The 27461-nt window shown below is 41.6% G+C and overlaps 1 protein-coding gene across 1 annotated transcript in view; it reads right to left on the reverse strand.

Annotated features, from left to right (window-relative positions):
• Positions 1–27461, reverse strand: part of LOC121198170 (voltage-dependent T-type calcium channel subunit alpha-1I-like) — a 100855-nt gene that overhangs the window by 38877 nt on the left and 34517 nt on the right. Inside the window, exons 3-10 of the mRNA XM_041062094.1 lie at positions 24430–24563; positions 19918–20015; positions 14926–15085; positions 9394–9742; positions 9135–9227; positions 5350–5674; positions 4506–4894; positions 425–576 (exon numbers count right to left, since the gene is read on the reverse strand). Coding sequence (XP_040918028.1) covers positions 425–576; positions 4506–4894; positions 5350–5674; positions 9135–9227; positions 9394–9742; positions 14926–15085; positions 19918–20015; positions 24430–24563 — 1700 coding nt within the window. The remainder of the gene's footprint in view (positions 1–424; positions 577–4505; positions 4895–5349; positions 5675–9134; positions 9228–9393; positions 9743–14925; positions 15086–19917; positions 20016–24429; positions 24564–27461) is intronic.

Raw genomic sequence — 27461 nt, forward strand, 5'->3', positions numbered from 1 at the left:
TGAACATTGGAGCGATTTGAAGCTCCACATGACAGGATCTGGATATAGTTTTGGGATATACTTTGTTATAAGAGCTGAACTGATTAGCTGATTGACAGAAAATTAATCTGTGACTGTTCTAATAAGCGATTAATTGCTTGCTTTCAAGCAAAAATGCCAATGATTCCCACGTTCCAGCTTCTGTAATGTTGGGATTTTCTGTTTTCTCTCGTTTCATAGCAAATTGAATAACTTTGGGTTTTGTTCTGCTAAATGGACAAAACGGATATTTGAAGACACCATCTTGAAATTATAAAGGGTAATTTTCAATCTTTTCTTATATACATTGTGTGAATATTATTACTGATTTATTAAAGTTTATCATATTTGCTGGCTACATGGCAGCCTAACTTAACAATTAGCAGCCATTTTGTTTATTACAGACCTGATGATGACAATGATGCCATCAAAGATGTTGTAGGGGTTCCTCAGGTACTCAAAGAAGCCAAAAGCAGTCAGCTTGAGGATCATCTCCAGTGTGAACATGCTGGTGAAGACAATGTTGCAGATCTCCAGGACATTGGTCAGCTCTTCAGGCTGGGTGGAGGGGGGGGGGGGGGGGGGGGGGGGTGTCACAGAAAGAGAAAAACAAAGTTAAAAGAGGAAGTAAGATGTGGAAGTGGGAACAGACAAGAGTGGCACAAAGAATGGTCGGGAAAAGATAAGACGGGTGAGAGGTGCAAACCTTCCAAGTTAAAAACAGAGCAGTGATAGACAGAGAGAGGCAGGTACAGACAAAGAGATAAAACGCAGTTGATATTAAACCACTGCTTTGAAATCACAGCTATCGCAACAAAAGATGTGGAAGCCACTGCAAAGAAAACAACTGTGTACGCATCACATTTCTCCACGCGTGTTGAAAACGCTGTCACTCAAACTGTCAGTCACTGGAAAAGAGAAACCTCCCCCACCTGGCAAATAAAATTAACACACACACCTTATCACAGATGCACAACAGATAGAGAGGAAGGGAACAGACTGAAAAACAGGGAAACAAATGTGTTTTTTTCTTTTTGTTTTTTAACCAAAGCCGTTTAAGTGAAACTGTAAAGGAAAAAAAAAATGTCACATGAGCATATATGGAAAGCAAAATGAGAAAGGGGCTGGAGAGTGTGTAGTGTATGTGTAGCACATGGTGTCAAACACTGGCTGAATAGGAAAGCATGTTATCTGGAACTGGCAAAGGAACACACACACACACACACACACACACACACAAAAACCAAATGCACACTCATGCTCCAGTCAATCCTGGGTTTATTTGCATTTGTATGTGCGTGTGCACGAGCAGACTCCCATTATACAAGTGTACTTTGTGTATGTGTGTGTGACTGAATGTCTGTTATGCACGATATGGATCAGATGCTTTCTCTGATACCCCCTGTGAATTTCAGTTTCAAAGCCAGCAGAGAAATAGCCAACTAGCCCCTGCCAAAGTTAGCAAACCATGTCAGAGAAAAAAACACACACTCAGTCCTCCCCTCCTCTAATCCGCTTTTTCTCCCAATCTATCTCCCTCCCCCTAGTTCTCCATCCCTTTTTCTTTCTGTTTTCGGAGTCTCATTATCAGGCAGAGCCATCTCTTCCCAATCAATATCCTCCTGTCGATCACAAGAGGGAGAATGGGAGAGGAAGAACCCAGCTGAAGGAGAGGAAAAAGAGGAGAAAGCAGAGGGATTGTCTGGGAATAGATGAAGACGATGGGTGAGGAGGAGAGAAAGGTGCTTGATTAAAGGTATGGAAGAGCAAGAACAATGAAAGGGATGAAAGGAAAGAAAATAAGCTCACAAAACCAGAGTAAATCTCATGAGCTCGGTTTTAACCACGGCATTTCAGTCTGGAAAACATCTGCTGAGACTCGTCTGAGCTCGGTAGCCAGAAACTGGACCGATCACTGGACTACAGAGCGGTTTAGATGATCGTGAAGCAAATGCTTAATGAGCATGGTGCTAATACAACTTAGGAGGAAGGTAGGGAAGTACATAGGAAGTACATAATGCAGGGATAAATGTACACAGAAGCACAGACACAAACAAGTTTGATCCCTTTTCAGTTAGCTCTAACCTTGACCTATGTCCAGAACTCCCTCTCTAGTCCAAAGTACAAACACAGGATATGAGATTTATTGCTATTGACAGAACCATCACATCCCTTGACATCACAGTTTAATTCAGACAAAATACCATCATCCCTCTCGCTCCTTGCTCTCTCCCTCCTCTCTGCTTTCCTTCTTCTTGCCCCATTACCTTTCATTCCCTAACCATGTTTCTCCTCATTTTCTTGTGCCTGTTCTCTACCATGTTACTTTCCACCCGTTCCTTTACTATCCATCTCCTAAATAATATTTCATATTTTATCCAGCCACACAAACGTCCTCTCTCCGTTTCTCTCTCGAAACGTGCCCTGAGTCAGCGTGTGAATGTCTCTTGAATATGAATGAATGAGCTACAACTTCCAAGCCTGAATTCCAATGTGCCAATTTCTTTTCCTCTCAAAAATATCCAGGCACGCACACACGTAACATGAATGCAAATAGGCAGAGCGTCTTTAAACTTGCTAATGTGTCGCATCATTCGAAGAATTGGTGAGTAGTAATCTAGAATACATATAAAAAAAAATCTGGATCCTCAAAGGTCACAGTCAAAAATTGCAAGGTCATACCTACTCAGAACAATATGCATTTCTTCATGTGACCATCTTTCTTTAACAGGGTGTGGTGCAACTGAGGCAGCTCTGTGGTTAGTCATTTTTCAGGGAGAAGCACATCAGTTTCAGAGTTCCAGTTTTAGAATAAAATTGCATTAGGTAACACTTTTCTACTGCAGAGCAGAAATAGACACTTGTATCACTGCTTTTGCGCCAAGCTGTGGAAATTGTGGAGGGAGAAAGACTCAAAAGACAGACAGACAGAGAGAGAGAGACAAAGCTTCTGTGAGTGTGTGTGCATGAAAATGTGTGCGTGTGTTTCTGGATACACGTCTACTTTGAAACGCACACACTCACTCACGCACAGAATCACACAGGGAGTTGAGCTGAAAACTGCTGTGTAACCGGCGTCTGCCTCGCTCTTCCCCTCTCACTTGTCTCCTCCTCTTCCTTCCCCCCACAACCCTCGTTTATTTTTAGAGTCTTCAGAGATGAGAGAAAGCAGCGACTCTGTACACTGTCAAAGAGTGAGTGGGTGGATGAGAGAGAGAGGGAAGGGAGAGAGAGAAAAGTGGGGAGACGGAGGGTGAAACTAAGGGAGGTAAAACAGAGTCAGAGAGTAGATGAGACACTTGGGGTAAGGCGGGAAGGACGGAAGGAAGGAAGACAGTGAGGAACAAAGGAACAAGCGCGGGAATGTGCAAAGCGTAGCTGCACAGAGGGATTTATAGGGAAAATAGGGGAGAGAGGTGGAAGTAAAATTAGCAAGGGAGAGAGTAGAGGAGAAAGACAGAAAAAAGTGAGGAGAGAAAACAGAATGACGCTAGAGAGAGAGAGATGAAGGAAAAAGAAAAAGCTGTTTTATGTAACAGCTTGTGAGTGTATGTGCCTGCATGTGTTCCTGTCGGTGCATGCGCAATATTTACAAAAAAAAGAAGGTCCTTGTTTATGTGCATGCACACGCCGGACACAAACAAATGTGTACTGTGTATATGTGCCTGTGCTTGTATGTATTTGTGTTGGTATGCATGCGTGCGTGAGTACTCTTGGCAGGCTTCTCCCGCTCTCGCACTCAGACACCTGCCTTGTCTGCCTCTGAGGAGACTGGCCAATGTTAAAAGCCAGCTGGGTTTTGTCTACCGCTAGGCTAAATGTTTACACCTCTGTCAGGAAACTGCATGGCAGCGATGCTCCCCTCCCACACTCATCCTTCTGAATGTCATGTGCTATTATGATATTTCCAGCAGCAATGCTTCATCAGCAGTGATAGTGGTTTATCTACTGAGGCTGTGGTGATTTGTGGGAGTGAGAGGGGAGCGAGAAATGATTACGCTAACACACTCTATTGACACTATGGTATGTCAGTCTAGGCAACGCATATTCCTACAGTGAAAGCAAGGACTATTGTATTTACCAGATTCCAAAATATTCCCTATATTCCCAGTCTCTGATAAAGATCTGGAACCAGAAATGACTAAAAACACTGAATACTGAGTGTACATTCTCAGAAAAATATTTCCATCAATAAAACACCATCCTGCTATACTCACGCAACACTCTCTCTGCAGAAATTTCACAACAAAAGCAAGGAGATCATGGCCTCTGAATCACTAGTATGCTTCTAATGTAAAACACATGGAAGAAGTGTTGAGTTTGCAGCCCACAGCAACAACAGCAAATTAAGACGGCGAATGGAAGCAGGTGTGAAAACACGGAGGCTTCTAACTCAAATTTGATCAAATATATTTGTAAATAGAAATTATCACTGGATAAACAGTAACAATGTTTGTGTGACAGCACTGATGATAACACATGGTTACCTGGTTATGATGCTCGATGCCCATGCTGATGGTGTTGATGAGAATAGCGATCATGATGCCCCTGCTGAAGTACTTGCTCTCCACAATGCCCCAAAGTTTCCTCCTCATATCATTCCAAATGTCCTTACAATGTCCAAAGCATGTCCTCCTCCTCTTCCTCTCCCCATCTCCCCTCTCCTCTAAGTGGTTCTCCTCCTTGCCCGTCTCTTTCACAGCATCCTCCTCATCTTCTTCCTCGTTGGCAGAGTCTCCCACGGCCCTTGCCCCGTCTTTCAGTGACAGTGAACATATAGGGCAGTCCTCGGGACTTTGAGGAACAGACAGACTGATGGAGTTGGCTAGTGGCTGAGAGCCGTGGTCCTGCTTGCTTTGGTGTGGACAATGGGATGCTAGAGAGAGGCAGAGACAGGAGTAAAGAATAGGAGACACTTCAGTTTTAGATTTAAACATTCTTTTGCAAAAAGTTGCATACGCTGACCACAGAAACCAATATTCAGAGTGTGGAATAGCAAGTAAAATCTGAGAAATGAGATGAGAAGATACATTAAATATACACTATGTTTTGGACAGTACAAGCTTGACCTTTCAAAAAATAAACACTGCAAATCACCGTAAAATCACGTCTGTCAAAATGCAGCCATACCTGTAATCATACTCAGTTTGTGGAGAGACCACATTTCATTTCGCCATCCAGCATTCAGATGGTCATGTTTTTTCAAGTGACTAAACCATATTCAGCTCTTACACAATTCCACATGTTGTCTGAAAAAGTCACTGTCAAATGTTACATAAATAAGACAGACAGATGTCATTCTCTGAGCCCCCCTTCTTTCTGCCCACTCACATCTTGGGTGCCTCGAATGATGCCGCTCTCCGTTCACATGCCCTCCACCTCGCCTGTTACTCCTGCCTCCACCAGCTGGTGGGGGCTTGCCCCTCAGCGTGTAGTAGAGAGCTGCTGATCTCCTCTTAGCCTTGCGGAGGACATGGCAGACCAGCTGGAAGATCTCCTCGTAGCAATCTCCCGGCTCAGCCATGCTGGCCAGGGTGGAGGAGGACAGACACTGTGCCCTTTGCTCCTGCATCAGCTGGTGTTCCCGCTGTTTGGTCTCTGAGAACTGGGTGGCGATGACCACCAGGCACAGGTTGATCATGAAGAATGATCCAATCTGGATAGATGTGGAGCAACAAACAGAAAGTTAGATTATGCAGGGATTTAAAACTTGGTGGGTGAGTTGAGATATACAGTACATGAAGTAAGATAAAGCTAGTGCAACTAATGGAAAATTACTGCAGGGAACATGAGCTAATCTAGCATTTATTTTGCCAAGATAATGAACTATTTCTGTGGAAAAGAGAGGGGCTTAGGAGCTAATGCAGAAATCAAGATTAAAAAAAACTTAACCGAGAGGCATTCCTAAATAAAACAATAAGTAGCAGAGCAGTGCTGTATTTAAATAATAAGTCTATGGCTAAAAATGAGCAAGAATGAAATGTGTCGAGAACTGTGATGTTCCATGGTAAATACAGACTTGTTTTTCATTAAGCTCATACACTTAGAGATTCTAATAATGTGTGCCAATCCCCTTGTAGAAATGTTAGCACACATGCTAAAGGTCTCTGAGGGCTGGCTTCCCACCAAACCAGGGCTGATTGGAGCAGACAGACAGAGCCAACACATGCCCAAAGCACAGTTCAGCGTGTGGCTATCTTCCTCTTTTTCTTCTTTTATTTCTCTGACTCTGACTTGACTCAACTTTCCCTTGCACCCCGACTCCAACCCCTAATTTTCTCATGCCCAAGTGCCCATTTCGTACATTTCTTTACCAAATAGTACCCCTATTTTCTCCTGATTTTTTTTTTTTTCTCACAAAAGAGCTTTAATTTTCTTATTATGAGTCAAAATGGGGGTTCAGGAGGGGAAGAGATGGGTGTGCACTGTGAATGGTACGTGTTGGCTGACCCTTTTAGTGGCAGTAATGGGAATCACTACAGGACTGCTGAAATGGCTTTTATTGGACTTCTCCGAGCTGGTTACGGAACAATGATTAGATCAATAACGGCTAATGCTGAACAACTCAAAAACCAGACTGTTGGATGGATAGAGCAGCTTGTAGCTGACTGTCGGTTTTTCTCATTACAAATCTGAACATGTACCACCCCCCCCCCCCCCATTCTCCTCGGACAAAGCCCTCGGACAGACACAGATGGAGAACGTACACAGATGTGCAAATACACCTAGAAGGTGTAAACATTTGGAGCAGGAGCACTCAATAAAACATCCACAAGTACAAAAATCCATACTTAATGACCCTGCACCTATCGACCTCCGCCAATAGTGATCAAAGATGCAGAACAAGGTGAAGGAGAGAGCGAAGAAGCTGGGAGGAATGAGAAGGAAGAGACCCCAGAGATATTCACACAGACAGAAAGAGAGAGAAACTATATATGGGAGGGATGTGTGTGTGTGTGTGTGCGGGGAGAGGGAGGAGAGATACCCATCTGTGGCCCGTGGGTCAAAGCAGGTCTGCAGGTGTGTGGGGCTTTGATTTCCCTCCAGGCTTGCATCTGTGTGAGTGTGTGTGTGTGTCTGTTCTGTGATTCTGATCAGTAGACAGCTTTGCGCATAATCAGGTAGGGCGGCCCAATATCACGCATTCAGATGATCACTGCATTATGCATGCATGCAAACACTCACTGAGCCACACACACACATACACTGACAAAAGTATGTGTGATCACACTCAGATACACAAATTAAGATGGCAGGCTTAGCTTACAACTGATCATATGTGTCTATGTGCCTCCATGCAGCAGCTGTCACATACATTTACGTGTGTACATATTCTTTCTTTCTCTGAAACACACACGCACAAACCCACATAGAAACACAATCACCTAATAATTGCCCTCTTGGCAGCACTTAGCTCTAAGACACTCTAGTCCATTTACTCACACTCTTCAATGTGACACCAATATAGACACTTAGGTTACACACTTGACAGTATATCAAAGTACCAAGCTGATAGAGATGAGACTGTGTTTGACACTGTGGAGGTCAAACTTCTCTTTGTCTCTGACTTTTATATCCAAGAACACAACACTCATAGGATCAACTATCAAGCTTTAAAGAACGGAGTACTGTAACGAAACGACACACATCTACACACACACACACGAGGAAAGAAAGAGACAAGTAAAACAGAAAAAGAGAAAGGACTACAAAGGGAAAATAATGAGCGAGTCAAGGTGACCCTGACTGTGTGAACAGCACCTCAAGGGCCCATGGAAGCGCCTGACCGAAAACTTCTCAAAGTGGCAACAACTCTTCCAAGGACCTCTGACTACAAGTTGCCAAACAAACCGAAGCCTTGCAAGGAGGCTCAAAGGGGGCAACACGTGTGTGTCAATCAATCGTGTACCACAGGGCAAGCAGTGTGTTGCTAGGTTAGGTGTTCTGCAAGCTTCTGAGCTCTGTGTAGTGAACTTGAAAGCAGTTCTTGGTCAGTTCTTAGAGTTTACTTCTTGAGTTGTATTAGAAGCAGTATAACTGTAGTACAGGGTTGTACTATCTAACACGGCATGAGACTGTGATCACTGGAGCAGCATAAACCAGGCAAAAGTGATTGCGCTGTAATGTGACACCATGTCAGCTATCTTCCAAAAGGTGCTTACACCAGCAATGCCAACCTCAGGTCGAATCTGCCAAAAAGGGGATGAAATTTACAGCTGCACTCATGATTCCAATTATCACCTCGGCCAAACAAGGCCCATGCTGTGAGTATGAAGTAGGTGGCAAAGAAATGTTTTGTAAGGCAGGCCTTGCATTCCAAAGTTTTGTTCCCTCTAATTTATAGTGTAGTTCAGAAATTGTAGGATGCCTGATTAGTGTGTTTGTATTCCGTGTTTTCATCTTCTTCACTCGCCTTGCCCTCATTCATTTACTCACACTTGTTTTTCTTCTCCATAATTTTGTAGCTCTCCTCTTTCTCCTCTTTTCACCTGTTGTTTTCTTGATTTCATTTTAAAGCTTTACAAATGGCTGTATGTTTTATAGCCTTCACCTGCTGGTGGGAAAGTGCAACATCTGGGACTTCTATTGTACGCCTGCTGCTACACAGAGTGACTGAAAGCCATTTTACATCAGCTGTCGAACGTGAATGTGAAATTAAACAACGTCTTTTTTTGTGCTGCCATCTGGCACTGGATGCAAAAAAAAACCTGACCTAGCTCTTGCATGCAGTGTGCATATAGTACTTCTTCCTTTTGGACATACATTTTCTGGGCTGTCCTCGCACCTCTTCTCTCCCTCTTTTCATGCTCACCACCACAGATAAATTTACGTAACATCCACCTCCTTCCCTTCCTCCCGCAGACATTGATTGTGGACAGTCCTTTATGCTACTATTGATTTTCACAAGTCTATTAACACTTCAATGTGCCACTCAGGAAATATCCTCATTCAATTTATTGATAGCAGGAGACCACTGATGTCCACATATATTGGAAATGTTATAAGGGACTTTTATCTACAGAGCGTATAACTACAGTTAAATTTCACTTCTCATTTATTCATTGTTTAATCATCAAAACACATTGTACAATGGAGTAGTGATAAATGTTACTTACAATGATGAGTAAGATGAAGTAGATGAAGTTGTAGAAGGAGTGGGCATCCATTACATAGTACATGATCTCTACCCAGCCCTCCAGAGTGATCACCTTGGAGGAAAGATTTGACTGAGTGTTAACATTTACAAGTTAAAGACATAAGAAAAACTTGTGCCAGGGCCCGCTCAGCAGAACTGCAAAACAAGCAAGCGTATTACTTATAAAATATTTATGTACTATTGCAGCATAGTTTATATCACTATTAGATCCATCATACCTGAAAAATTACAATCCAGGCGTAGACAATGTTGTCAAAGTTAATAGCACCCTTGTGAGGGTTACTATTCCCTGTGTGGCATCGAGTGTAATACTGATTCCAGTTGATGCACAGACCCATTGCTTCACCAGCACCACTGCCGTTGGCCAGCGGCTCAGGACTCAGGCCCAGAGCCTGTCTGTGGAGTGCGTCCTCCTTATCCAGGCAGCACGTGCGGCCTCCTTCGCGTCTCGCCGGCACATCAGTACATGACATGATGCCATTATCAGACACCAGGGAGCAGATGAAGGGCCGTTCATCGTCCTCTTCTGGCTGATAGTACGGAGCTGGCAGAGCCATGCCTGAAGACCTGGGGTAAGGACAAGGTAAGAATCTAAGTTAATTAGTCGTGGAATAGAATCTGTATAAATGATGTAGTACATAATAGATTTCAATCATGTTTCATTATTTCATTTGGGGAGTTTCATGAGAATTTCAGTGAAGAGAGAGAGTCAAGAGGGAGTAAGAGCGGGGATATGAAATGAGCGACGCTGTATAGTGCAGTCACTGAAGTAAATTCCCGGAAGTACTCAACCAAGCCTGTGGGATAAATGCATCATTGAAGGCAGACAGGAGAATAAGGAAATGCAAATGATCCTGCATGTATAGGGAGTATATATGCTCTCTATTCTGTTACATGTACACACAAGTATGTCCTTATATTATACACTTCTTCTCCTTTTTTTCCCATCCATCTCTTCAAACCCTTTTTTCTCAAAAAAACATACATACACACTAGAGAGAATGAGATCCATATATATGAAGTACATGTGTGAGTGAGAGAAAAGCCTGACCTAGTAGTGAACTGGCAAACACCGCCCAAAGCTAGTGGTGCGCAGCAGAAGGTGTGCTGATAGGTGTGGTAAACAGGGGTGGGGTCATGAGATGTTCAGGACATGACAAGATGAGCGTCCTGAGGAGAAATCAAGCAGCTTCTAGCTGGTAACATTTAGTCCTTTATTTCTCAGTTTGGAGAAGAAAAGCAGGTGTTAAATTGACTCTGAAGTTTGTTTTTGAAACTACTCTATTAAACTTTGTTAGACTGAGTCAGTGAACCAGAGGATTAGAATTAATTGTGTATTGCTTATTTGCAGTTGGCTTTGCCAAGGAGGAGGATCACTAAAACCTACAGCAACACCGCTCACATTTTTATTTTGTTTGCTCCTGTCTGGTAATGTTAAAACCAATGCATCCATTTTGAACACCCTACGTAACACTGGTGAGTGTGTTCCAAACAGCTAACAGTGCATTATGGGACTTTTTTGCACAATTTATATCCAAACATTTGCCTTCAATGTCTCAGAACTACTCAAACAAGACAGAAAAGGCAGCATTCTTTTGCAGCAATTCTACCAATGTTTTACTCAATGCTCCACCACTTCCCTAAAAAAAAAAAATAATTAAATAAAAGCAGAGATTTGCTACAAGTTGGCATCACTGAACATGATCCAGGTATCCAACAGGGGAATTGGGGTTAGGTTTGTAGCAATAAGCCTATCCCTACAAAGCCGTGCAAATAAATAATTGGTCTGGTCTCGACAAAGCAGTAATAACAAGTGAGCTCCGCCATTTGGAACAGGAACTGCTCCGCGCTGCTGCCCTGATTACCCTGCTCAACACAGGGACCTAAATCGACTGGGACTGTGATAGGTGGAGATAATTCATACATCACTTTCTGAGATGCAAAATTATGTTCAGAAGTGTAGGATTTTAATGAGTTCTTAGAGGTCACTGGAAGAGGAGAGGGGAGCTCTGGAAATGAACAAGTCCGAATTTCTTCTAAATGGAAACAACACATATTATAATTTCATCATCATGTTCTTATTCAGAGCAAAATCAAGCTCTTTCCATGTATACATCAGGATTTTCAGGGGATGTCCTGATACAGGAGTAGCTGTCTAATCTGTCATCACAGACACAGGCAAAACAAAAATGAAAAGGGTATTTACTAAGCCAACTAACCAACTGACAAGCACATCATTGGAGATGAGTATGTTTTATGTTGAGCACCAGATAACAAATTATTTAATCATGTAAACTAAGTCATGTGGAAAGCAGAAAAACAGATTACACTCTGATGCATATACACCTGCTACACACGTACACACACCTTACATGAAGTCATTCACTGCCTTTAAGTGCCCCTCGTGAGTGCGTGAGTTAGTCAGTCAGTGAGTGAGTGTCTTTGGTTGATTCCTGCCAAATTTAATGACACACATCTGAATCTAACTGATTGCCACCATCTGAAGGTCCTCATCATTTCCCGAGATGTCACCCATACCTCTCAGTTTTAATGGCATGCCAAACAGTCTTTCACTTCAGGTCCACCTGGGGACTTGCACTTACCTCCCACTGTGGATTTATTTAAAGGCTGCCATTGGAATAGTTACGTGCTGATTGAACTATTATGAGTATATAAATTTATACATTCAAATATATATATATTTATATTGTGTGTGTGTGTGTATGAAGGCAAAGGCAAACTACTGCTGAAATGATTTAAATACAAATAGTAATATGACAACACAAATGGAATTAAACCAATGCAAAAAAACCCAAACAAACACAAAAACACTGCTGAGAAGAGGAAAAAACCCATTTGTGAGCCAGTCAGTAAGGCCTATTATGTGTGTGTGATCTGACATGACTATGGAGTAAATGAGGGCAGGGTGTGGATGCTCATACCAAGGTCTGGGCCTGGGGTGGACAAAAATAGACCCTCTCCATCAACAGGCCCATTACTGAACACACACATTCAGGGTCACTCGACCTTCAGTATTTACTCATTGCACTGTCTCTGTCTGTCACTTCAGCCCTCCTTTTTCTGGCTCTCTGTTGGTCTTTTTCTCACACCATTTCTCTGTATGTATCAGTCGCCCCTCTCGTTTTCCTCACACTTCCTTTCTTCATGGGGAGTCTTATCAGGAAAAAGCTGGCTTAAAGCAAATAACATATAATGCACACACTGCTTACCCTAATATATTGCATGTACTTCAAGAATGGACACAGTACAACCTGGCCTTATAGAGCATTTAACACCTGAAGTTTTTTTACTCCCTCTTAATGCTCTTGTGCTCTTTCTTTCTTCCCTGCCTTTGTTCTCCTTTTCAAGCTACTTTCTTTGTCCTATAATTCTTCTTCTCCTTTCTTCTCTCTTTATGATTGACCCTACTCCTCACTCCTCTCATTTCCACTCATCTCCCCCTTTCCTCTCCTCTCTAATTCTCTTGATCCTACCCTGTCTCCTCCAGTCAATATCGGGATAGATAGTGCTGACATATATAGCAGTAGAATTTCTCCTTTTTACCTCGGTCACAAGCCGCTCTCGCAACACACACGCATGCACACTAATTCCAGGATCGATAGTTACAGTGGCCATATTGGGCTGTACCACTTTCTATTGAGAGTAGCTTAGAAACAATTTATTGATTTGGTGGCACAACAAAGTTTGCGGGTAAACACTGAGACACACTGAGCTTATACTGACTTACAGTAGAGTTTATGCAATCCAATGGAGGACAGAAAGGACTGACAACAGAGATGGACATAAAGAATATCGAGAGAGGTTTTCAGCGACTTTCAAACTGGTGCTTTGCTAACAGAGCTAAAGTGGCGAAAGGGATAAAGACTTCAGAAACAGAAAGAGGGAAAGAAAAAGTGAACGGGAGAAAAACGGCCCCTGTCAGAGTAGTGGAGCATGAATGAAGGCTGTTGCCCCCCTGCTGGTGACTTGGCATTGCACAGCATGGCACAGCAAAACCTGGCATCACACTGAGAAAACACCTGCCAATGGAGAGCGAGACGGAGGGAAGGATTAAGGCTACAGAGCAGCAGAAAAAAAAAAGAAATAGTTCCCAGCAATGTTATTAAGTGAAACTCTGGGACAGTTGGGAAGGGAAGACTGGTTTGAAAAAGCATGGCAAAAAAAGTAAGATACAACATATTAAAACAGATATAGTGAGGGGGACCGTGTGTAATAGTTTCAAATTGGAAATAAAAAAGAATTAAAAGAAATGAAAGGGGGCCACATATGGTTAAAATTCTGAAAAGGGAAATAGGGGGGTAATTGGAGACTTGGTAGAAAAATAAAAGAAGAAGGAACAAAGGTGAGAACAAGGTGGATTTAGGCATGAAAAGAGAAAGGTAGAGATCAAAAGAAGGAGGGTGTAAAATGGCAAAGTGAATGCTGCACTCGACTGCGACACTTAGCCCACTCTATTATAACCTCTCAGAGAGCTAATGTTAGCCCTTTACTTAGCATAATAGTCCTCAAGCGCTAACTCACTAGGACCTTTCTAATTAAGTACTCAAGCACCCTGACTAACCTGAATAATATGCTAACACAATGCTTTAAAATAGCATGCAAAATAATACTTTGCTTAAATATTAAGCAATCCTGAGTTCAGTGTGAGATCGCTGCTAAAACTCCGCTGTTGCAAAGATGTGGGAGCTCAGAGAGTATCAACCACTACACTGGCAGAAAATTGTTTTCTACAGTTGGCTACAGACCTCCCAATTAAATAAAACATCCTTTTGTTTCAGCCCATCTCAGAAAATCAAAGTGGAGTCCTCAGTTTGTCCTGCTAATCACTATATCAGCCTTTAGCCCACTGAAGATACAGTAAATGTTGGAAACACTGATTAAAGTAACCTCATGAAGTGATTACTGTAGAGATTGTTGAGTAAATGTCGGCTCTCAACTTCAAGGGGACAAAACGGGCAGGACAGTGCTAGCTGGCGGACACGTCGTCCTCTTTCATCTGGCTATTAGATCTGTCATTAGTATACACTGTTTCAGCATAACCAGAGACAGTGCACAGAGGCACAGAGTAGTATACACTGTTTATATACATATTACAACACGCACATCAGGGGTATGCGTCTTCCTAGCGAGATGATGCCAGCATAAAAAAAAAAAAAGAAACAGAGAATGCCATGAAATAAAACACAGAATACTGGTGAATGTCACTCACACACACAGACACAGCAGGTGATGCTGCCATGTAGGGTCATGAATATGGAGGCATGCAGCTGGAATCTAATCATGTTCTTAGTTGCAAACTGGAAAAAATAGTACTGTTACTGTTGGATTGACAGAGGAGTAGGAAGAGTCACTGCAAGGCAGAGTTTGCTAATGCATTTACTAAAGTCAAATACATTAACATAATAGTACATATTAACATATGAAATACATGTGAATGGAATAAATTATCCATCAAGAGAAAATTGAATGCTCACATTCAAACTGCAGACATTTTACAAACGGGTAATACAGATAAAAGATTTATTACTATAATATGGTTTTTCCACAAGTATGACATGATGAAATGGAGAAAAATGGGAAGCATAGTCTATGAGCGCAGTGCCACGGTCTCTGTCCTTCTTCATAAATTTCAATTTTGTGGCACATCAGCTTCTTTTTTATCCACAGACGCATTAGCACAACACATACACACATAAAATGTATATACTGAAGTGTGGAGTTTAACTCACAGGGTGAAGTTCTCCTCAGGATAGCAGCGGTTCCTCAGCAGCCCCGCCCACAGCTGCACGCCGATGATGCCGAAGATGAAGAAGACGAAGAAGCAGAGCAGCAGCACATTGCCCAGCATGGGAAGAGTGTCTAGCAGCAGGTTCACCAGGATTCGCATACCTGTGTATTTTAACAGGTCAATCAATCGATCAATAATAGATTACCACAGGTTTATACTATTGATTAAAAAAATGGGTTTTACCATTTGCATATAGATTGCCTCATCAGTGGCTGATAGTGGTCATATATTTTACCTTATGAATGCAACTAGTGAATGTAGTAGCACTGGTACTAATACATTCAAAGTATCCCTGCCTCCCAGAAATTATACTTGCAAACGAATAAATTGCTGTTTTGAAGGTAACGTGATTGATGTCTGGATTATGTTCATTGCAGTTTTTTTTCATGAGTCCACAAGGATCTTATTTGCTTATTCTGCTGCTCAGAAATCACAGGGAGGTAGTCGGGCTAGACGGTAAGCTCACAAAATGCAGGACTTTGACTCCAGGGACTGTGAACTGAGTCGGGCATTTGTTATGGTTTAAGCTCCTAAAAAACATACTGGTTAAGGGTATGGAAATATTTTGTTAGAGGTTAAATATTAGAAAAGTAAACACATCCTGTAGCTTCATCAGTCCTGAGTTTTTCAGTATTTAACCACAATCTACAATGTTTACTAACCTAAGCCAACTTCTCTCTTCTCTCTTTCAAAAGTATTTGCTGTTGCAATTTAACAGCATTTAAACATCATTTCTAGAGGACAGAGTTGTTTAAAAGCATTCGCCACACTTTTTGTTTTTGGACGGTAGTTCAAATTCTGCTTTTGACAGCAAAGTGACTTGAAAGCACATTTCAAGAACAACAAAGAAGTGGGAAAAAGGCACAGGGATGTATTGCACACACACAGAGGCATGGTGGTTCAGAAGTGGAAGTGAACAGCCTCTCCAGAGGAGGCAGTATGTTAGACAAACACATCTGAGGCAGTACTGGGAGACCAAAATAGGTATGTTGTACAGGAGCTGTTCCCAAACAGAAACAACTTTAAAGGTAGAATATCACACAGTCGACCACACACGCAGACTCACATTTACTAACTACCACCGGCCCCATGAACACAGAATGTGTAATTGGGCTACATGAGGTCTCATTCATGATTAGATGAAACCTAATTGCAGAAACACAAGCATGTCCCCTGTCGAAAAATGATGACCTCATCTCTTGTGGCTGTGTCTGTCCCGCAGTGATGACATATTGAGATGGTGATTAGCGGAACATACTGACAGCTGATTGGACTAACGAGAGAGAGAGAGGTGAGACCCTCTGATGCCACAGCAACAACCCCCTACGGACACCTTACAGAGGTGTGTGTGCGAGCATGGTTTTGTTTTATTACAAGTATGACTATGCGAGTGTGTGTCTCTATTTGTGTGTGCATTTGTGTTTTTCAGTGCCATACTGGGATTTGTGAATGACGACTCAACAGTAGGTTAATGTGTCATAAACATAACAGTGCATCTAAACTGCCAACAGGTTGAATGACAGAAGAGAAGCTGAGAGAGAGAGAGAGAGAGAGAGAGAGAGAGAGAGAGAGAGAGAGAGAGAGAGAGAGAGAGAGAGAGCAATGAGGATGATGTTCCCACAATATTTACAAAGATGCAAATATTTGCAGTTCACTCACTACAAAGACACAAAACCATGTAAACACAAATACTGACAGTAAAAAACCCCCCAAAAAAATATGTATAAACATTAAACCCCATTAAAGAACAGTCTCCCATTCTCTAAGTGCTAATCAATCACTCCCTTTTGATTTTTACTACATCCAGATTAGTGATTAAATTCCCATTTAGAGTGTGTGCTTACATTTAGAGGTTCATTTATCAATGCCGTGTGTATCTGCATGTGTGGAATGAACTGACGGTGAACAGTTTACTTGTCATTCGTGGTCAAACTGCAGTCTGCACCTTCTGCCAAACTTTTGTGATAATGTTTTTTTTATAGACATGAAATTCAGCCCTCAAATTAGCAAAGCTCTTTGTAGAGAAACATGCTGTGAATGACAGTTTGCCAAGGCATTAATGTGTGCATCTAATCTTTCTTGGATGAGAAAAAAAAAAAATCAAACTGAAATTTTGAAATTTATGGAAATTTTATCTCAATGGCGCAGTGGAAAGAATTTTTCTTGAGGTGAGTGTGCGCCCGTCTTCCTCCGCTAATTTGTCTCGTCAACTGGTATTAAATGGAAAGCAGTAGCGTTGCTGGTGTGTATGTGTCTCTGGTGGCGGCTGGAGGCAAGTCTAAATGTGTTTGTTCCCCAGGGTCCTTGTCATTAGGCCACTGTTCCATTAGGGCTAATTGGGTGAAGAGAGGGAGAGATGGATGGCGGGAGAGGCATTGAGAACGAGAATGAGACAGGGCCTGAGGGTGTGCCGAAAAATAGAGAGGGCCAAAATAAGAAAGAAAGAGAGAAAGAAAGAAAGAAAGAAAGAGAGAAAGATCGTAAATATTTAAAAAAAAAAAAGAAAAACAAACCACAGAGAAAAGAAACTGTTGTATTTGCGTAAATCAATCTTTTTCTCATCTTTTTCTGCTTTACCTTGTTTTTTTTTCCTCTTTCTCCCTCGCCTTCTCTACCTTTCGCCATCCCTCTCCCCTCCTGGTGACTGTGCCAGTTTGCCAACTCCTGCTGCTCCCAGATAAAGATGGATGCCTCCTCTTGCGCCACAGTGGAAACACATTTACAGCTACCTGCCTGTGCTATTCACCATAGACCAGGAGAGTTCTCTCCTCTTTTCTTCTTCCTCCTTTAAGTTTCTGCGGTGTTTATTTGTCTTTCCCACTCCTGTTCTGTCTAGCGCTTCCTCTATCTCACACCAATTTCATCAAAAAGCCTAACACAACAGCGCACACACTCACAGACACACATATTACAGGACTATTATCAGCCATTTTGTTTTGAGGGTTACAAATTGAGGTGTGTGAGGGGTCAAGATGTGCTCATGCTCCCTGTGTAACTGTGGGAAAAGTAGCAATCCAACAAAACAAGGAACAAATAGCTTTGTCCCCATGCTTCCTCACCTCTAATGGGGTCACAGATAGGGGACGGAATCAGGCTACCACATACTCATTACGAGTAGCTGACCGATAACAACGTAAACAATAACAGTAAGGCTACATCACACACACACACACACACACACAACACACACACAAGAGTAGGCCCATGCACACACATCTTTACTACACACACATATATATGCATTTATCTGCTGTATCAACTTTGCATATGCTAACAAACCCATGTATCTGGAGAGTAGCGCTATGATGCATAATCATCTCGAGAAAAGCAGATTTGTTTACAATCTGTTCACTTGTCCCTGAAACACTGCACACACTCTGCTGCACACAATATCTTCTAATCACACCACTTGAAGAGTAATGCAGGTAAAATCCATATTTTCTGAGTACTGCTACTGTGGCTGTCTGAAATATTGGGCTGAGCGGGTTCCTTGATGATGGCTCCATCTGAAAGGTAACTTTCAATTACACTAAATACAAAGAATCTGCCATGATTGGACCCTTAGGTGGAGAGAATAAAATGGCTAAGAATTTGCTCAAGGCAGAAGAAAAGCTATAAAATTTGGATTTGTGTGTACATATCTGTCTCAGAAATCTGTATTTAAAAAACACAGAGGTTATTTACAGGGGAGTGTTGAAAACATACTGAAAAAACAAAACAAAAGGATATATACCGGTAAGCTAAAAAAGTTATATTATAAGGTGAAAAAGAATTTAGGAATGTATAGAAATGTTTCACATGTAACAGTCCTGCAGTCAATTAAGCAACAGATCACGTATCTCACATTTAGACATAAAACATATCTACTCTATTTGCTTTCTCTCTGTGCCTCGATGTTCCTACTAATGCCATTATCCAGCTCTGAAATGAACCTTATTAGCTGCTCTGCCCAAATAGATTTATTCACAGTTTCATTGGTGGGGCCACTTTTTCTCTCCTTCCACAGTGTGGTGGGAGAGAATATCTTTATATCTTATATTTTGATAAAAGAAAATTACTGTCCACAGTTACTAGAAAGGTGTCCGTGTCCTACAGTATCTGTCCCCAAGGTCCAAACCGAATTAGGCAACAAGGCTTTCATGCAATCAGCTCCATCTGCTGCGGACTTCATGATTATTTAAAAGTAGAGACAGTCTCTGTGTCACTAGTCACTTAGATCTACCACTTACATCTAAGAAAAAAGTATAAAATTGTTTCAACTTTTTTATAATCATGAGGTGTTTTTGTATATATATATGTGTGTGTGAACAGAAAATTTACCAAATTAATTTACAAAATAAAAAAAAGAATTTCTAACTACTTATCTGAAACTTACCCCTACCATTACCCACAATTAGCATTAGCTGCTAATGCTTGGATAACTGCTAAAGAGCTACACCTAAGAGATGAAACCAGTCTGAACCTGGCTTGGGCAGGCTAATTGGTGCTTACAATGATTAAGAGCTGCCTGTTAGGGCAGCAGGACAAAAAAATCAATAGAAGTTAAAAAGTTTGGCCAAGAACTGAGTTTTAGATGAAAGGAGCAGGGTTATGGTCACGGACTGATCAGTGAAGCAGCATTAATGTGGTGGTTTGTAAATCTGATAAAGCTGTGAGTCAGGGCCTGAATGGGCTGTGTGATTAAGCATAAGATGAATGTTTAATGATCCCCATGGGGAACAGGTGGCAAGTGGATGCACAAAAAAGCCAGAGATGTAATACATATACATGAATTTTCATGCAGATGCATTATGTGGACTGACAGACGCACATAGGCACAAAGAGAAACACAGCACAAACACACAGAAAACAGGCTGCGCAGACACATGAGAGCATACTTACAAGTGTGATTTGCACTCACAAACAAACACACAAAACCTTAAAATGTTCTCACTTGGCACTCTGTTGATGGCTTTGAGCGGCCTTAGGACCCGCACCGTCCGAATGGCTGACAGGTTAATATTCTGCAGGTCCAGTGAGTACTCTACCATCCTGGATAAAAATATAGAGAGAAGGAAAGAGAGGAAAAGAGAGAAAGGATACATCATTTAACCTTTCTGTAGTTACCTGGGTGAGCTGTTCAAAATATGACAAATAAAAAGGATTACAGTGGCTCCAGCTGGACAAGAGGGCCCAGCTCATGATTCAACAACAGTGGTCACTGTTTGATCCAGTCTCACCTGTCTCCTCCCAGAGCTGTGGGAGTATGGAAAATGTACTGCACAGAGTGGAAGGAGGTGGGGGGATAAAGTAACAAAGCATCAAAAGGGGAGAATAACATGAAAGAGAGGTGAGGAAGAGAAAAAGAGAGGGGAAGAAGAAGGATTCATTCTATTCTAAGTGCTGCCTGCAGGATGTTGTGGCTCAGTCAGAGCCTGGCATCTGTTAGCAAGTCATTTCCACAGCATGGCTAAGCTGTTTGTGCCCCGAAACCCAAACCACTTTCACAGGAGAATGGCCACGTTTTGCTGTGCGTGTGTGTATGTGTGTGAAAGAAGTGTGTGTGTATGTTTCAACATGCCACACTTACACTACATGATCATAATCGTCGGCACAGAGATAGCGGAAAACGAGTGACTGAGTTTTACAGTATATGTGTAATAAATGAGATCATAAATGCCATTGAGTGCGTGGATATGTGTGCGCAAATGGTTCACATTGTGCAATAATAGTTAAATGAGCTTGTGTACGTCTGCGCACAGAACTGAGGTGCCAGGGACTACGACAGTGTTGGGACAGCATGACACCAACAGCAGCAGCACCGCCACCACCAACACAAGCTAATAACACCCAAAGCACAGCTACTGGCTTTGACAAAACAAACCAAGCTCACAGTCTCTCACATAGATGGATTTATGAACCATGTCATTTACAATAATGTGATACTTTATTGATCCCACAGGGAAGCTCTTTCCATTTGCCCTTCACCACAGCACAGAGTCATCAACAGAGCAGCACCCCAGCTCACACTTGAGTGGGATTATTTGTTGTAACAAGGGTTTGAACTGCTGTACAGCTGACATGCTCTAATCACAAACAATTTATATAGTACTGAAACCTTTAAAGCCACGATAAATTTGTAGGCACGTGAGGCTGCTAGATCCCTCGTCTTGGACTTGCGGAAATAGCCAAATTCTGCTGTTCTTACAGTAAAGCTCACGAGTCCCACACTTGAAAGGATGCATCTTTGCGAGGGCGTGTGAGCTCGTCGCAGACTAATTTTCTCTTCCCCGCGTAGTCGAAAGTGCAGAAATGCCACACAGCAGCTTGATGAAAATGTCACAGAACAGAGAAGAGCACAACAGCTGTTTTGGGGCCAGGCGTTTTCCGGCTGGGCATAGTGGTGTTATTACAACCTGCCTCCAACACAATAGTATCTGAGCTGGCTCTAATGATTTGATGTGGGATGTCGGGAGACTGAACAGAAGGCTAAAATGTCAAAAGAGAGTTTTGAAACAATTAAAACATTAATGTTCCCCTCTGAGCTTAAGGCACAAACACTTCATGTGTTTTTTTAAGTTGCATGCTCAGGTTAAAGGGTGAGTGATAAACTGTTAGATAGATGACCTACAAAAGCATTAACAGTTGCATGGGATATTGCGCAGACATTGTTTCGTTAGTGATCCAATTGCATCTGGAGGACAGACAGAGCAGTGAATAAAGTGAAAGCGAGAACACAATATCACAGATGTGCCTGCACGTGTCTGTGCACGCACTGTGTGTACGCATGTGTGCGCTCTACACAAGTGACTCTTCCTGTACACATCAATCAGGACGCTGTGTTTGGGAGGGTAATTAGTGGACTGCCGCAAGCATCCTTTTTATGATTGTTCTCTATTTTTCACATTCCCTTTTTGCTTGTGACACCTTCATCTCATTCATGCTTTTATGTGACTACTGAGTGTGTATGTGTGCATGTTTATATCAACATGAAATGCAGAGCTAAAGGAGAAACCTAAGGTAGACCTAGTGAGAAGAGTTCAGAGGCCCCTTTTAACATGAGAGTCTTGAATCTAGACATGTAAAATCTGTAGAGACTTAACTGTCAAATTACCAATGTGCCTTCATCAAAGTTTGGATTGAAGCTCTGTGTCAAGAAATAAGTTTTTCTACATCACTGGCATAAAAAACACCATCCTTACCTTATACAGTTGAAAAAGAAATACGCTCAGCTGTAAAGATCTCCTAAGAACTTCAACTTGAACTACAACTGCAGTGTTGTCTTGCTCCTTAGTATGTTAGATATATACAAACATCAGTCGGTCAGTCTTGCTGGGAGAAAGTCTTTTATCCTTTATTTGACCTGGACACACATAAGGGGACATCCTGCAATTTTTTAGTTATTGTTGCAGATACCAGACGGGCTAGGAAACATAAGCCTTCAGTGCAGTGGGTTAGGCTAAAATCAAATACATAGAATATAAAATAAAACAGACTCCAGGTGGCACTTTGTGTGTGGCAGGGTTATGGAGCAAAAGCATGAGACCCCCTTCAGAGTCTGCTCATCTGAGCATGTGAAAAATAAAGAGAGAGAGAGAGGGCAGAGGAAGGTGACAGAGCAAGGTGGTGCCTGTGGGTAAGAGACGTGGAGCTCTTAGCAGACTGTCGGCTGTGATTTGGCCTGGCAAGGCTGGCACTGCCCTCTGCAATTAGCCTAGACGCTAATCTAATGGATGCTGCCAAGAGGAAAATGTAGACCGAGGCGTTCACACAAACGCATATACAACAAACACAGACGTGCACATACACAGATTAAACAAACTCAAAATGCATAAGCTGACAGACTGTAATCTGTGTGTGTAATTCTGTGCCACAGAAACACTTACACACACACACACACTCACAAACTAGGAACATCCACTGGGCATAAACTGATTCAGCTCAAATGAAGATGAATGTCCCTCCACCTACCCTGGTAAGTCTGTTTCAGTGCTTTTCTTTGTCTGCTATTATACCAGCCACTCTCCCTATCCATCTCTCTCTCACATAAACACACACACACACACACACACACACAAACTTGCTTTATCACATGTCTAAGCCTCTCATCTCACTTCCTTCACAGCAGGTGTTTGGGCAGGTGTGTTTGCTTTTGTTTTGTGCACATGCATCCATCTAGAGTGTGTGTGTGTGTATCCATTTTCTGCAACAACACCATGTGCGATGGACACTTTGCACAATTTGAACTTACGCAACACAACATACGACGATGGATGTGTATGTTTTTGTGGGCCGGTGTTATGAATGTTTCAGCAGGGGGTGTATCTCACAAACCTGCTTTTGAATTCCCTGTTTCCATCTTTTGTTCCTTCACTTCTTTCTCTTCTCCTGTCTGCCTACCAAACAGTTTTACTCCCAAATCAAATCATGTATGCAAGTCCAAAGCACCAAAACAACATCTGTGCCATCTAGTCCCTGGATTCGAGTGTTAAGCAGTGTTCTGGTGTTTATTAACGTGGAGGGATTCTAAAAATTATAATACATTATCTTCTTTACATTTTCACCCAACGTTGGTTTTGTCACCCAACTTTGACACAAATTCCAATTTAGCAAAATATGCAAAAGTTGCCTGTAAGTAAATTAAAAATTATTAAAATTTATAATTTTAGTTAAATTCAGAATCATCTTAACACAGTTTTATGAATGATTATTATTTAATAAACAACTTCATTAACAGCAAAGGTCTAGAATGGTACTGTATGAACTTTACTGACCTGCAAATTAGTGGATGAAGAATGGAATTGAATGACACTGTTTTGCTCAGATCCGTAGTTTCGTTCCGCCAGCGTTTTACTTCTACTCTGTTTAGTGTTCACACTGATGTATTACAAACAAATCAGGAGCTGTAAACGTGAAGTCACATGGGCTGACAGGTTACTCCTACATTAGACAATTTTGGTGACCTGTCATCCTCTATCATCGGCGCTACCCAGACTCGCAAAAAGAAAATGTCTGGAGTGAATGAGCATCATGCTGCATTTAACAACACTTGACAGCTTTATTAATCTTAGCGCTTAAAAAAAAACAATGCCCAAATAGTCAGATATACTGTAAGCTGTAGTTGAGACTGGCTGGGAGTAATATTGTCAGAGTGCTACAATCAGAGCAGGGAAACAATAAATCCTGTCATCACAGACAAGTTCCATACTTACTAAACCCTCAATATATATATATATCAAGATATATTATAGAATTATAGAATTAAAGTACAAATGAACTAATTCAGTCATTAACTTTAATTACATTTACAATATTTGAAGTTTATGGCAGGATAAAGGAAGATGTTGACTTATTTTACTCTCTATTATGCCTTGATTTCAAAAATGAATGCTACAGCAGCAACATTCCCTAAACAACATGACATGCAAACCTTATAATTAATGCTGACACTGATAAAGTTGCTTACCCAGCCATGACGATGAAGAAGTCCAGCCTGTTCCAGGTGTCTCCCAGGTAACAGCGACGGCCAAAGATCCCTAGAGCCACCATCTTTACCACCATCTCCAATGCAAAGAAGATGTAGATGAATGCATCAAAGGCCTACGAGAAGACAGAGGGAGATAGGGTTGGAGGGAAGTGAGGAAAAGAAGGCATAAAAGATGCATTTGAGATATTTTGCTTGAATCATATGAGCCAGACATCTCTTCCCTTTCATGTGTTCATGAAATTAGTAGGCTCAAAATGTTGTCAAAGCTCCCTCTGTTTTTTCCAACTCAGTTTCTTAGAGAAGCACTTTTCATGTCTGGTGAGAACAAACTGTCCAGATTAAAAAAAAAAAAAAACACACACACACACTCCTTAGTTGATAACAGTAAGGCTGCAGAAAAAGAAAGTATGATTTTGTTTGAAAGCACCACACACAATGACTGACTGTGAAACAAAATGGCACACATGGCCTGAAGCACGCGTGCACACTTCTCAAGACTCAAGTGGTTTTTTTTGGTTCTGACCATGTATCTATTCAAACACCTCAAAACAATCCATGACCTGCTATTTTCCACATTTCAAAGACACATTTTAAGTGTTTAAGTTCACACTCCACAGCAGACTCATCCCAAAGCTCACAGGACCTGTCTACTTAGTTATTTTCCATCTAACTGTCCTTTTAAGCACCACAGATTATGATCTAATCGCACACTAACAGAAGGATATGTGGTGCTCAAGACTGATTTGACTATGAAAGCACTGGTGACTACTACAGGACCTAAAATGCAAGAATGTTCATCCATCTAAACTGATTTTCAAACACCTACAGATATGGTAGCAGCTCGAGCCGGCGAGAGTCTCAAAGTAACACAAAATTATAAGGCTGACATACCAATATACCCAAATACAATCTTTAACTGACAGGTTGAAGTAACACAATTTGTAGAGAAAATATGAAGAAGTTTTTCAAAGATCACAAGGACTCTCCAGCTGAATGCCGCTCTAGGCTGCTACAGCGCAGTAAGCACGCCCTGAGAATAGTTTGTGCTCTCAACAAATCACAAGCCACAAACCAATACACAAGGCTGCAATGGGAAAACAATTTTCCACAAGTACTTTAAGGTTATTACCTTTTTCAGGTTTCGGGCAAAAGTTAAATGTCAAACTAGAGACTCAACAATAACCCACAGCAGGCTGGAAAACACTGGTATGTGGTGCATTTGGACAACCAGCAGTAATAAGCTTCAGCTGGAGAAGAGCACTGATGAACTACTGCAGGATATTGTTTTCACATTCAATGAGACAAATGGTGCATGAAGTCTTGTGGATTTATTCATGTTGCAGCACTCGAAGTAGCACTGGATGTTTTGAACAAATGTTTGTTTGGGTTTTTTTTGTTCAAGATAGAAATAGCAAGAGTCAAGAGATGGGATAAACAATGACCTATTCTCTATCTCTGCATGTGTGGTCCATATTATTTGTTATTTATAGGGATCAAATCTCTTAAAGCAGATACAAAATCTCCTCCACTTGTGAGTGTGAATGTATACATGTGTTCTTTTTTTTTTTGCACTGTGTGCGCATGGCTATGTGTGTGTGTGTGTGTGTATGTGTGTGTGTGTATGACACTTGCGTTACAATGCACGTGAAGCCGACATGTGTGTTCCATCCCTGCTCATTCACTCACACATTACACAAAGCCCAACACAAGCATCAGCTCTAACACAGCCAGCATACAGAGCTGGCAGCATGCAATGGGAAAGATGAGAAGATCAGTTTCACATGCTGTTTAAATGATGTTTTGATAAATAATGCAGCCTGCGTGCTTCACATGTAATCCGACATTGGCTGCACCAGTCGGATCCCTGTCGCACTCTGCGCTGAGTGAAAGGGGAATGAATTCATCATTGTTATTTGTCACTACCGCCAGCTTCCTCTTCAGTCAGCCTATCAGGTTTCATCGTCAACATGATTTGTAAGGAGGCTGAGGCTGTCTTGTGATGGGCCCTTTCATGATTTGAAATAGGAGCTGGTGTGGAAACTACTTCATATTCTGTCACGGTGCCGCTTATTTGGCAGGAGGAGAGGACGTGGTAAGTAGGTCATCAGGATTTTAATGGTACCGTTTAAAATAAAATAATGTAGGTGTCTCTTACTCTACTTGTGGAATGAGTGACTGATGAGATTAATCAGGGTATCAAAGCAAAGGCGCCATGAGGACAAATGTTCATTTCACACTGACAGACAAACAGGACAGGAAAAAGAATACCTGACACAGTCATTCTACAAAGTGTCTGTGGGTTTTCTGAACATCAGAAGCTCTATTAAAAAGCTTGAACGGGTGCTGATTTGAAGGTATAATGAGTCCTGTTCCATCCGAATCCATTTTAGGTAGAATAACAACTTTCCATTTGAGAGAAATGACTATGCAAATAAAGACAGGAGTTAATCAGGGCTGACTGGAGAGGACCTCCACTTCCATAGGTACAATTTCCATCATCACTCACAGCTTCTGGCTGTGAGTTTGTTCATTTCTGGTGCTTAAAAATAAAATATCTATTAAACACTAAAAAGGAATTCTTGATATTTTCAACCTGTTTCCACTTATCCCATCCAATGCAAAAAACAATATGCCACTTGCCCAGGATAATCTACAATCCCTGATATTAACAGCTTTCATAGCGACTATTTACTGACTCACCCTTAAGTTTTGACATCTTACTTCTCAGTGTAGTTACTATTTTGAGTAACCTATGTATTAATTTGGTTCATTGAACACAATTATATATCATAGCCCCGTGCCATATAGTCTGGATATGAGTTTTACTGTACTTTTAGGTATTAACCAAGGTGTAGCACATAATGGTGTACCACATGCCCCCTGTCCCCCACCCTACACTGAGGCTCACAATCCTTGAGGCTCTACATTCCAATTTAACCCCTGCAAACAGAACAGATCCTGTGGTAATGTATATGGCTATTGCTGTGTCTCTTTCCTCCAGGAAGTGTGAT

The sequence above is a fragment of the Toxotes jaculatrix genome, chromosome 18 (genome assembly GCF_017976425.1).
Source record: "Toxotes jaculatrix isolate fToxJac2 chromosome 18, fToxJac2.pri, whole genome shotgun sequence".
NCBI lineage: Eukaryota > Metazoa > Chordata > Actinopteri > Toxotidae > Toxotes > Toxotes jaculatrix.